The sequence below is a fragment of the Corylus avellana genome, chromosome 7, assembly GCF_965113065.1.
Source record: "Corylus avellana chromosome 7, dhCorAvel1.hap1.2, whole genome shotgun sequence".
Taxonomy (NCBI): Eukaryota; Viridiplantae; Streptophyta; class Magnoliopsida; order Fagales; family Betulaceae; genus Corylus; species Corylus avellana.
The window spans coordinates 21,045,820-21,058,878 of NC_142496.1; the positions used below are offsets into that span (position 1 = coordinate 21,045,820).

Here is a 13,059-nt window from a genome sequence, read left to right on the forward strand (position 1 = left end):
AAAAAGTGGCGGTGGTGATTTTAAACATGCACGTGGCGTTTGAGTGAGGGTTGAGGCGAAGATTGTATATAAGCCGCCGACGCAGCGGAGGAGGAGGAAGCTAAAACAATCGGGGTTGGGCAGAGGGGGGTTTTGAGGTTCTCTTGCATCGTCTCTCCTCGTCGCTGCAATAAACGAGAGCTCTTTCTCTGCGAGAGTGAGAGAGAGAGAGAGAGAGAGAGAGAGAGAGAGAGAGCAAATGGAGGAGGAGCGAAAGGAGGAAGAGGAGGCCACTGGGTCGAGCTTGACGATGGAGAAGGTGGCCGCAGCGAAGCAGTTCATAGAGAACCACTACAGAGCTCAGATGAAGAACATTCGAGAGCGGAAAGAGAGGTAGAGTAGGAATTTGATTATGCTATGCGACTGAATTTACTTTTGAGGAAAATGTAGGGGAGGTAATTAATTTTTAACTACGAATTTTGGAGTTTTAATTGGCTTTAAACTAGGCACAGTGCAAGTGCACGGCTTAGATCTTGTTATTTAAGTGTTTTCAGTTTCTTTGATTGGTAGCTCTGAAAATATAGGAATTAGTAAAGAATCTATCAAATTATTGGGCATTTAGAAACAGGAAGGTCCACTCAAGTGAAACTCAAAAGAGGGTAGTTAGACTGTTGGCTTTAGACTCAATATAGCATAATATGTAAGTTTGTGAAGTATCAGCTTCTTTTTCCATCATTTTCTTAGGAATCAAAAGGGAGTTCTTGAATCTGATCCAGCTGGGTTAATGTGTTATTTTCGCCACTCTGTCTTTTTATGATATGGTTGATACATCGAATTACTATATATTGACTAGATTATTAGATGGAGAAAATCATGGGTTAGTGAATAAGGAGAATTCCAATAAAGTGTCACTCCCAAATCATTGAGGCCGCTCAAATGAGAATCATGTCAAGAGTGACTCTGGAGTTTGATACTGTCCTGTGTAACAGGAGCTGCTTCGCTTTCACAATGATTTCACTTTCCATAAGTGGGGAATGATTGGCTAAGGGTATGTTTGGAATTGCGTTTGAGGGGCTTAAAAATGCGTTTAACACTCAAAAAGTCCATTTGAAAAAAAAAGTATTCGTTTGGTGAAAAAATTAAAAACGCTTTTAAGGGTCCAAAAAGCCTAAAAATAGTCAAAACGCACTTCTGGCAAAAGTTAAAAAATGAAGCTTTTGCCAAAAAGCCTTTTTTTTTTTACTTAAAAGCTTTATTTCTCAAATGCTATCCCAAACAGGCTCTAAGATGATGGATCAAGAGAATTTGAGGTCATAGATATTTAGAGATAGAGAATTGAAATTTAAATTAAAGAACCGAACAGCTCAGGTCGAACACTCTGCGGTTGACTGTGTGCATTTGTAGTGATTGATCTTAACTAAAATGGGTCAGAGATGCCCTAACCTAATGTAAAGAATAAAGATTGTGATGCAAAATTTCAGTTATATAAGTAATAACCTATATTTGGTTTGTCTCCATTGCAGACGATGGGTGTTAGAGAGGAAATTAGCTTCCTCAGATGTGCCCAAGGAGGAACAGATCAACCTGATGAAAGATTTAGAGAGAAAAGAGACAGAATTTATGCGACTTAAAAGGCACAGGATATGCGTTGATGATTTTGAGCTTTTGACGATTATTGGGAGGGGGGCCTTTGGTGAGGTCAGCATTGTCCTTAATATACTTGCAATGCATTGAAAAATTCATAATTGGCTTGGTAGTCATATAAACTATTTGACCAACTGCTTGCATCTTATATAAGCCTGTTATGAAATGACTATTTAGTATTTGTTCGCTTAGACTTTCCCAATCTACAGGTCCGATTGTGTCGGGAGAAGAAATCCGGAAATATTTATGCCATGAAAAAGTTGAAGAAATCTGAAATGCTTATCAGAGGACAGGTGAGAACATGAATCATATTTTCTACAGAACCTACAACTGAAGCTTAACTTGAGGGGGTTCCTTTTTCGTTTCCTATCTACCTATTAGTTTCCATTTGCACCAAATGGTCATCACCTTTTCCCTTGTATTATTGGACTCTTGGATTATTATCAACCCCAAGTATACTTCTTGATGCTTATCAAATTTCCTGTATATTAAAGATCTTTGCTATGTACATTTTAATTTTCATCTTTATTGTGATTCCTAAAGTGCTTTGGCTGTTGCTTGATTTATCTAGGATTTTTCTTAAAATGAAAAACAAAAGATCTCTTTTGTTTTCGATTTTTTGTTAGGGAAAAGAGAATTTACTCATTTCCCACAAGTTTATGTCGTTTGTGGGATCAACTTAGCCCATGGGAAAGCAGTTTTTTAATGTTATATGTCAATTTTATATATATATATATATATATATATATATATATATATATTTTAAAGTTTTCTGTACTTCATATCCAATCTTTTGACAATGTTGCTACACTTTATTAAATGTTCTGCCTCCATTTACATCCTAAAACTATGTACTCCTTGAATTTTGTTTGGGCATGTTTGGTTAATTTTCGTGATGCGGCATTTTGGTCGTAGGTGGAACATGTTAGAGCTGAGAGGAACTTGCTGGCAGAAGTTGCCAGCCATTGCATAGTGAAACTTTATTACTCGTTTCAGGATGCTGAGTACTTATATTTGATTATGGAGTATCTGCCTGGTGGTGACATAATGACTCTGCTGATGAGGGAGGACACCTTAACAGAAAATGTGGCTAGATTTTACATTGCACAGAGTGTCCTGGCCATAGAGTCTATTCACAGACACAATTACATTCATAGGTGAATATATACTGTTGCTGTAATGTCATCAAATTAATGAGTTAGATGCTGGACCTGTTGAAATTTGGTTGGATATTTCTAATGTGTTAAATATTAACATCTCTCATAAGCTTACCTTCACTTTCTTTTCAGAGACATCAAGCCTGACAACCTTCTTTTGGACAAAAATGGTCACATGAAGCTCTCAGATTTTGGCCTTTGTAAGCCTCTCGATTGCACTGCTTTATCTGCACTGCATGAAAATAGTACCAGTGATGAAAATTTGACAGAGCCAATGGATATCGATGGATGCTTTCCTGATGCGGATAATGGGAGGACTTGGAGAAGTCCCCTTGAACAGCTTCAGCACTGGCAGAAGAACAGAAGGAAGTTGGTAAGCTAATTTCAGTGATATATTGATGGAGTATGTCTGTTCAAAGTTTATTTCAGTTTATATAGCAGGACAAATATGACAATGTCTCAAAAAATATGGAAATTATTAGTTGAAAGGTCATTCTTTTGCAGATAATTGATAGATGAAAACATGCTCTTTTTTCTTTCTTTTCTGACTGGAATGTGGTATATTATTGAGGCAATGGCCCACTGCAAGGCTCTCCTGCTGCATGTCACATTTGCTAGTTGAGTGTGCCTCGATGCATCTAATGACACAATTACATATATGATTTTCTAATGAGTCACATTGATCCCCAAAAAGCCACCCACCCACCCACCCATCAAGATATTGTGAAGAGTTTCCATGTCAGATTGTTTCTAGGTTTGGAAGTGAATTCACAAAATAATATCACTATGGCTAAAAGGTACAATCATTGAAACTTTAAGACCCATGTACACAAACAATAAAGATGCCTATATTACGGTCATAAAGTTACTAGTTTGTTCATGTACTATTGTTGTTTTTAAAATTATAAAGCACTTATTTATTCATAATTGGTGTTTTTTTTTTGGAAAGGCCTTTTCAACTGTTGGTACACCAGATTATATAGCTCCTGAAGTATTACTGAAGAAGGGATATGGAATGGAATGCGACTGGTTAGTCTATACTTAAATGCTTTCTATCTTATTATTCTTGCAGAGTTGCCATAGGTGGTGCTTGTTCCTGATGTTTGAAGTGGTTTTTCCTTTTGCATTTAGTCTCTTTTCAGATTGTCAACGTATAAATTCATTTGTTTTTCTTGTCCTTGAAGAAGTAAGTTGTGACCTTGAACTTTGAAATGCCATTCATGCGCTTTTGTTGCGCTGAAAAGGGCTGGAGAAATCTTAATTGTCTTTTTAAGGAGTGATGAACTTTCATTGTATTGCTAGTGTTTAAACAAACACTTAATAAATAAGAGTGTTTCTACTTCTCTGTTTACTTCTCATATACAATTTTCTTTAAGGAGAAATCAATTACTAAGATTGCTAGTTCTATTGAAAATTTGTCTAAAGTTCTTACATTGATCTTTTATTTGTTGTGAATGGAGGGCACGATGAGAAAATGTTTTAGCTTTTCAGTATAGGTCCAAGAAAAGCCCTAGCTCTCCTTGTAGAAAGCTATATTTAACCTCTACATATTGCGGTTTTAACAAAGTGATAGCATCTTGAATTCTCTGTTTGTGCGTATGTGTAATATGTTTATGCTAAAACATTAGTATGGTTGCTGATATCTTAAATTTTTTTTTTCCTATAGGATAGATAAGTATTTTTTTTTTACTTTTTTTCTTCTTTCTAATTTTTCAAATTTCATTTCTAAGACAAATTTAGTTTTAAGTATACTATGCATGTACTTAATGCTACTTTTTGTTCCTTCTTTTGAGATACTGTGATGTACTTAGTTATTTGGACTTCAAACAGGTGGTCACTGGGAGCAATAATGTATGAAATGCTTGTTGGCTACCCTCCTTTTTATTCAGACGACCCCATAACTGCATGCAGAAAGGTAACATGCTCAAAACTCTCCACATAGAAGTTCAATTTCTATAAGTATAAAACTTCTGCGTGGCCTTGTTAGTTTGGGCTAAGTTATAATACTTAAATGTTCCTTATATAAATAAAAAAAAAACTTATATGTTCCTTTGTCTAGCAAATGCCATGTTTTGGAATAGAGATCTTTACTTCAGCCTTGACTGAATTTACTGTTAAATGAAATGTCAATTTAAGTTACATACCATTAAAAGGATTGGTTTACTACATATGAGTCAATCAATGGTGGTTTGGTCTTGATGTAGCCTGCAAGATTGTTGGTATTGGTACAATTAGGATAAAGATGCATGACAGAATTGTTAGAACTTTTACAGATGTTCGACATATACCATATTTGAAAAAAAAAATCTTTTTTTATTTTTGGACATTTTGGACTCCTTTGGATATAAGCATTCTAGTGTAGGTGAAGTCATTAGAGTTAGTAAATGCTCACTGGTTGTGATGAAAGGTAACAAGGTTGATGACCTTTAGTTTGTTTAGGGCAGTATGATGACAAGTTTAGTTATGTGTTCTTTAGATGATCCAGATTCAAATACTACCAGGTTATGGCTTATGCAATTGGGTGATATGACAATCCTGAGCAAAGGGGGTTTGCTTTGTGACCATAAAACATGAACACTCGACCTTTGTGAGCATTGTCTTTGGGAAGCAGTGCAGAGTCAAGTTCAATACATGTCTCCATAAAATGAATGGTACAATAGATTATACATGTTAAAGTGTTGATTAAATGATTAAATTTACATTTTCCTATCAGCTTAAACTTTTGAGATAATTGATAATTTAACATGGTATCAGAGCCAAAGGTCTTGAGATTGAACCTTGACTTTGTCAATTCACCCCCATTTAAATTAAATATTACATATGTTGGGCCTCACCTATTAAAATGGAGTTTGAGCTCACACGTGAGGGGAGTGTTAAAGTGTTGATTAAATGATTAAATTTACCTTTACCTATCAGCTTAAGCTTTTGGGATAATTGGTAATTTAATAATATCCATTCAGATCTTTGGGGTTCCTCTTAGGTTCCATTTAAGGGTGATGCTCAGTATTTTGCGACATTTATTGATGATTGTTGAAGAAAAGTTTGGGTGTAATTTTTGAAGAAGAAAATTGACGTGTTCATTACTTTCAAACAATGGAAGGTGTTAATTGAGAATCAGTCTGGGTAGAAAATTAAGCGACTCAGTACAATGTGGTGGTGATTTTGATAAATTTTGCGAGAATGAAGGCATCTCTAGACACTATACATTTAGACAAACTCCACAACAGAATGAGGTTGTTGAGCAGATGAACTGGACTCTCTTGGAGAGAGCACATTGCATGCTTTCGAATGTTCGATTGTCTAAGGATATCTTTGTTGAGGTGGTCAATACAGCTTGCTATTTGATAAATTTTTCTCCATCGATTGCTATTGATTGTAAAACACTTTATGAGGTATGGTTTGGTACTTTTGCTGATTATTCGAATTTGAAAACTTTTGGCTGTTCTGCTTATTGTTATGTGAATGAGGGTAATCTTAAGCCTAGGTCAAAGACATATATATTTCTTGGCTATGCTGACGGGGTGAAATGATATAGATTGTAGTATTTTGATCCTAAATCACCTAAGCTTATAGTTAGTAGGGATGTTGTGTTTGATGAATCTACCACGCTTCACCCGAAGGAGTTTGTTGTTTCTATAGGAAAAGAGCATGGTCATAGTAAGGAGGTTGAGCTTCAGGTGGAAGCTTCACATAGGGTGCTAGATGGCACTTGAGATTAGCCCATTACAAATGTGCATGGTTTCAGTTCTGATGATGATCCATAAGAAGGGTGAGGACTTCAAATTTTAAACTATTTTTGTTGATTCCAAATGAGGGTATTTCCTTATTTACATGTATATAAAGTAATCATTTACTTAAAACGATATTACAAGGAAATAAGTGCTGGGCAACGTGAGTGCTTAGGTCATGATCGTGAGCATGGAAATCGAGGAGATTGGATTGTGATTATATCTTCATGGCTTTGATTTCGAGAGTGGTGATGCGACGATCCGGCAGAGCTCCAAGAAGAGCATTTAGCTGCCAATAAAACTGAGCAGCCTTTTTCAGGGAATTTCTGATGAAATTTGGAGGGGCTGTATGAGGTTATAGACATTTATTTAGAGTCACTTGCGTATGGGGGTTGTGTATGACACACCACCCCAGTGCATCACACAGCCCCTGCACGTGATGTACAATGCCCAGGCATGGGCTTGTATTGACCCTCCCTTGGCAGACAGACGTAACTTGTTACTTTCTGTATTCTGGCACTTAGTTGGAAGTCTTCCCAACCTTTGGTTGAGGTATTCTTGGTGTGATTGGAAAGCCTGTGATGTCTCTTGCAAATGTCACTAATTTCACAGTGGTTGGGTCAGGGGTCTAGAACTTAAACTGGGTAAGTGGGAAGAAAATAAGGGGTTTGTTTGGTGAAACTTTTTAGAAGGTCCCTTTTGCTTTTTAGTTGTGATGTGACATAAAGGTGAAAGTAGTTTGGAGTATTTTGGGAGTATTTTGTGTTTAGAGTTGTTTGTTAATGCTTTTGGTTTTTTTGCTAAAAAACATAAAGTTGTCCTAAAAAGTGTTGCCAAACAAGCCCAAGATTTTTCTATGTCTAACATTTAGTTAATTACTTTTCGCTTTGACTAGGGTTTTTCTTAATGATCACAAGTTTTAATTGAAAAGCGGTTCAAAGGGGTTGTAGAATTCGATTTTCACCACATAACGGCCAGATCAAAGCTTGTCTTGCGGGTTTTCCAGCAATTCCTTGATCGCTTTCATCCAATACTGTTTGAACAAGCATTGGCCACTGTCAATTCTTTAGTCAAATCTTTCAACACTTAGATAAAAAACATAAATCAAATGGATTTTGAAAGGTCTATGTGATGATACCACATTTACTTCAATTAGGTGGCTGGATTTGTGGTTAAACTTGGTCAACAGAAGTCAAGCTAAACTTGTAATAAATAGTTTTAAATAAAACCTTCAATTTTCCATTGAACTTTTTCAAGTGTGCCCAAAATTGAAGCAAATGACTTTGTTAGTTTTCCTAATTTAATCCCCTGGGCTTGGACATCATTCTCAGAACATAATTTTTTAGGTGTCCAAACTAAATTTTTAGGTGCCCAAACAAAATTGAAACGGATATTCGAAAATTAGGAGGGGTAAAATGGTGTAACGACAGGTACTATTATTTTTCTTGTACATAATATTACTGTTACCATTGGTGAGTATCGTTGACGCTTTGATGTGAATGTTCCTTCCATACTTGTCTCTCTCTTCACCAACCCCCCCCCCCCCCCCCCCCGCGGCCTTCCTTTATGATCTTTAAACTGTGTCAATATTCAGAAGTTGATGCATTTTGGAGAAATACCATCTCCGCCTCCCCGCGTTAAAAATGGAAATTGTAACACCATCTTTACGCTTAGCCTTTTTGTCATCTTCTCCATTTCCCTGCTTTTTTCTGCTGCTGCTGTTGCCAGTTTTCTGAACTATCCGCTCATATTTGACTTTAGTAGTAGATCAATCATATCTTGTTGAACAGATGGGTACACGCTTACTGACATTCTATTTGTCAATTGCTTTCAGATTGTTCATTGGAGAAATCATTTAAGATTTCCAGAAGAAGCAAGGTTGACATCTGAGGCCAAGGACCTCATTTGCAGGTTGTTGTGTGATGTTGAAAATAGGCTTGGTACTGGAGGGGCCCACCAAATTAAAGTAAGGCTTTTTATTTGCCAAAATGTTGCAAGGATTCTGTTAGGCGTTTGTTCTGCATTATGAAATTCTGTTGCATCAGGCTCATCCTTGGTTCAAGGATGTCGTGTGGGATAAACTCTACGAAATGGAAGCAGCATTCAAGCCAGAAGTCAACGGGGAGCTAGATACGCAGAACTTTATGAAATTTGATGAAGTATAACTCATCCTCACTATACTGTTACTGCTATTGATTTTTCGTCATCATACTATTATTGTTGCTTCTACTGTCATTCACATGCTACCTCTACTACTACTTAATCCTACTTCCACCACCAGCAGCCAGAGATTTTATTTTGGGATACTTACTCGTCCTCACTTTTGCTCATTATGATTCGGGAGTTATTATTATTGTGATAAATTTTAATTTACAATTTTTCTCATTAATTAAAAAATTAGACAAATTAGTTGCTATTATAGTGTCACCACAACAAGCAGTGACATTCATAAACTGGTGAAACCGTGAAAGTGCAAAACTACCATCATTGCAAAATCATGACCGGGTGTACACTTGTCATTGAAATTACTTGTTCTCTATACTATGCCGTATCTCATGAATTGGAAACTTGGAATTTGTTTTTAGTTGGATCCTCCAACCCCAGCAAGAACTGGCTCGGGCCCTTCACGGAAGGTTCGTCACTATTTATGCTGTGTTTGTATCAAATATGGAAGTATTAGCTTGTAACGAGAAATAAGCATCGAGGGGAAAGGAAAAAGAACTAGTGTTGCTTTGATTAATACCCCACATGCTTTTTCTTTTTTTTTTTTTTTTTTTTTTTTTTTTTTTTTTCTGATATGAAAAGTTTTTTATTGACAATGAACACTAAACCCAAAAGAAAGGAATGCCTGTGATGTTGTAGCATTTCTTTGCTTTGGTTCTTATTATACGGTCTTTGTCCCAAACTACTAAAACTTGGTTTGGGGGCAGAGAGAGAGAGGGAGGAAGAGATCTTTTTCATGCTACAACATCACAGGCATTCCTTTCTTTTGAGTTTAGTGTTCATTGTCAATTAAAAAGTTTGTCAGGCCTCCTGGGCATGAGGATAAACTGCTTAGCCCGTCAGGGGTAAAAACTCCTGGATTACCTGGTAACTGGTTCTGGCGGGTGGGGTCAGTTACCCCTAGGAGTTTGATTAACGGTGAGGATTGTTGTACAGTATGCGTTTGCGACGTGCAATTAATCTGAGTAAAATTCTCCTACGTTATCAAAAAAAAAAAAAAAAGTTTGTCAGTTTCTTCAGACATCGGTCTAATATTTATATGAATCCTACCATTTTTAATCCTGTTATTGTTCTTAGAATTAGTATGAAGTTTGATGAGTCTACTCCTTACATCATGCAGATGCTATTAACTCCAAAAGATCTAAGCTTTGTTGGCTATACATACAAGAATTTTGATGCTGTGAAAGGACTTCACCAATCTTTTGGTATGAAATTTTACTTCTGAGTAGAATAGTTGAGGATTTCCTTTTTCTTTATGATTGCGGCATTTATGTTTTGTGGCTGAAAGAATATGCAGTTTTGCTGTATTAGTCAACATCCATCTATTCTGCTCTTAGCGGAGATCTGCTAGTGCAATTTTTTTTGATAAGTAAATGAATTTTAATAATTCGTTAATGCATCCTTTTAGTAATGTCTTTCTTTTCACTTATTTATGTATTCACGTCATGGAAGCAAATGAAGTATAACTTTGCAGAGGGTGACTAGAATTTTGTTTTGCATATAACAGTGCTGGGCATTATACTTAATTTTCATGTCCACATTGATGTTAATTTTGAACATGAATTATTCTGTCGGAACCCTCTTTTCTGACCTTTTTTCTCCTGGGCTGAACAAGATGTTATTGTAGAGCTTGAGGTTTGGGTGGACAGAATGTTGAGAGCACAGATGCTTTTCAGACTCGAATGGTTTGTCCAACACATCTTACCCCATTGGGTTTATTCGGTTGGGCAGATAAGTGGATCAAAAGAGGTGCTGGTCCTTTTTGTCTGTGTGAGGAGCAAAATCTAATGAATTTTGTCTCACAACTAAAATAATAAAGTAACATCATTATTACGAGGAATAAAACTAAGTGGGCATTATGATTTAGAAGCACTAGATTTTGACCAGCAGGGCACACAATGAGTGCAACTATGACATGGAACCAACCAACAGTGGTTTGGGCCCAATCATGGCCAGAATAGTGCCCTGGTGAGGGCTATAGCCTATATGAGGGTTCCTAGGTAGTGCATTCACATTGGTGAAACCCACTTAAGGGAGAACAAAAGGTTTCGTGTTTCTCATTAGATCCGCATAACTGAGTGGAGGTTTTCTGAAAACGAGGCAACTCTTCTCAACTCTTTGGATTAAGTCTTGAAAACAGTGTGACATTTTAGTGGAATCTCATCAAAATAGCCTTTTGAAAGTACTACCGGTTCAGTGTTCAAATCCTCTTTTTGTGCCTCAATTTCATGTTAAGCCTAGGAGTGGAATCAACAGTTTGAAATATAGTTATTGGCATGCTCACCTCGCAGGATGGGATATTGAAATTATTGTTAAGCATATGTGGAAAATAGAACGCCTATTTGCTTAATACCATAGATACCAAGCCATGTTTTCTTTTGGTGCCATATCCAAATGTCCTTTGGAATTTTGAATTTCTTGTAATGGTAAATTTTTGGGTACTTTTACAAGTTCACCCACATTTGTACTTCTCTCTGTCAGTGAAGAAATATGATTTCTTGAACTTTTTTAATGTTTGCGGATCTCAAAAGAGGTATGTCAGCCATCTATTGATTCTATATTTAGTAAGGAATCATAATCTTCATTATCTCCTGCTTCAAGTGAAGGGTCTTCATTACAACCAGCAAGTTTTGTGTAATCTAAATGGATTGAAATTTGATAGATAGTATTTGCAGGTGATCCTAGGACAGATTTTACTGCTAATCGGACGGCCGAGGAGACAGAGGTGCAGATGCTTGCATCATCAGGCGATCCCATGTTACCATAAGCCTGCTGCTTCCCTACATTAGCATTTATTGTAGATTGGCTTCCATGCAATTTCCATAACCACCATCTAAGTGTACAGCAGTATTTGAAGAGCTTCTTAAGACATCAGTGGAGGCCAAATGAAACTCTAGCTGAAATGATTTGTGTATTAGAACTACTTATCAAAAAAAAAATGATTTGTGTATTAGAACTAAGAATTTAGGACAGAGAGTTTATGGAACTTATGTCCTGGCTGCCCAGGTTGGCAGTGGTATGCTTGCCTTCTCTCGTGGCAGTTTCTGGTCAAATTTTAATTGGTGCCAAATTGCCAGGAAACTCAATAGATGTGTTGAAGAAATTCTTTACTCTTACCATGTGTAAGCTTTGACGGGTTAGCTATTGAAATATATATTATGGCCAAAGCAAAAAGCTATTCAAATATATATATATATATATTCTGTCCATACATGACTCTTAAGGTGTTAAATTGTTATATGCCCTTTTTGAATGCTGATTGTTGTAGCTGGGGAATCTGGCTTTTAAGTTCACAATTCGTGGACTTGGCGTCTTTAATCCATCTTTTTCTCTCGTCTATTCTAATTTTTTTTAGTGCATTGGTATTAGGCTGACAAATTTTGACATGATCCATAAACCTAATACGAACTCAACACGAAATTAGCGGATAGGGTTTGACTAGTTTAATTAAATGGGCCGAGTCAGGATTAACCTATATAATCTTATGCCTATATACATTGACATGACTCAAACCTAATGTGCATATACGAATTGTCGCCTTGTGCTGACATCTTTGTTCTGTAAATTAAGTTCACATGCAATATTCTCGAAGGTTTGGTTTATAAAGTAGGAATTTGGAATATCTAGTACTTGAATCAGTATAACTCCATTCTATTTGGCCGGTGATACTTTTTCTGTTCTTTTTGAGCCATGATACTTTCTCTTCTTTTTGGGTCGGCCAATGATATTTGGTGAATATGGTATATGAATGATAAAAATTCATAAACATGTCATACATACGTCCATAATTACAGGTATAAGTCACCATTCTTCTTCCTTGCACATATTAATATGATCATATACTTCCGAAGAAGAAAAAGAAGAGGAAAAGGGTATGTTGCTATTTTACGTTTAAAAAAAAAAAAAATTAAAGAAATAAAGAAACTAATATTCATCAAGATTATTAAAGTCGAATAATTTTTTTATCTCTTAAAAGAAGCAATTTGAACTGGTCACTAAAAACACTAGGAATTATTATAATTATTATTATTTTTGTCTTTTCAAAAAAATAAAAGAAAAGGAAAAAGAAAAAGAAAAAAGAAAGAGAAAGGAAGCTGAAATCTACTACAAAGTAATGAAATCTATCTCGCTTTCAGATTATACGAACGAAGTAGGGGCGTGAAATCCATCAAATTCAAAAGGTTTTTTTTTTTTTTTTCAATCTTGAGGTAAACCCAAAAAGCAATGTACAGTTGTAGGCGTTATGTATGGAGGAAAAGTCCCTTTCGGGGGTGGAGGATGAAAAGGGAAGGAGCATGTAAATGGGTGGAGATGCTTTAATATGCTCT

The 13,059-nt window shown here is 36.2% G+C and overlaps 1 protein-coding gene across 2 annotated transcripts; it reads left to right on the forward strand.

Annotated features, from left to right (window-relative positions):
* The first annotated feature begins 114 nt into the window (after window positions 1-114).
* LOC132183863 (AGC (cAMP-dependent, cGMP-dependent and protein kinase C) kinase family protein) lies at window positions 115-11,919 on the forward strand. 2 transcript variants are annotated; one of them, XM_059597322.2, is made up of 12 exons: window positions 115-372; window positions 1,503-1,677; window positions 1,833-1,916; window positions 2,539-2,780; window positions 2,913-3,153; window positions 3,730-3,809; window positions 4,611-4,695; window positions 8,343-8,474; window positions 8,554-8,667; window positions 9,094-9,141; window positions 9,852-9,936; window positions 11,407-11,919. In XM_059597322.2, the coding sequence occupies exons 1-12, from the start codon at window positions 239-241 to the stop codon at window positions 11,496-11,498; spliced, it is 1,512 nt and encodes a 503-aa protein (XP_059453305.1). In that variant the 5' UTR covers window positions 115-238; the 3' UTR covers window positions 11,499-11,919. The 2 variants fall into 2 exon arrangements, with proteins under 2 accessions (XP_059453305.1, XP_059453304.1); XM_059597321.2 differs by having other exon boundaries at window positions 2,620-2,780.
* Window positions 11,920-13,059: the final 1,140 nt, after the last annotated feature.

What these genes read in the sequence shown, in the direction of transcription:
- LOC132183863 (XM_059597322.2), top strand. Translation starts at nt 239, where the DNA reads ATGGAGGAGGAGCGAAAGGAGGAAGAGGAGGCCACTGGGTCGAGCTTG. An exon ending in GGAGGGGGGCCTTTGGTGAG is followed by an intron (nt 1,678 to 1,832) that starts GTCAGCATTGTC and finishes CCCAATCTACAG; the next exon opens with GTCCGATTGTGTCGGGAGAA. An exon ending in GAGGGGCCCACCAAATTAAA is followed by an intron (nt 8,475 to 8,553) that starts GTAAGGCTTTTT and finishes CTGTTGCATCAG; the next exon opens with GCTCATCCTTGGTTCAAGGA.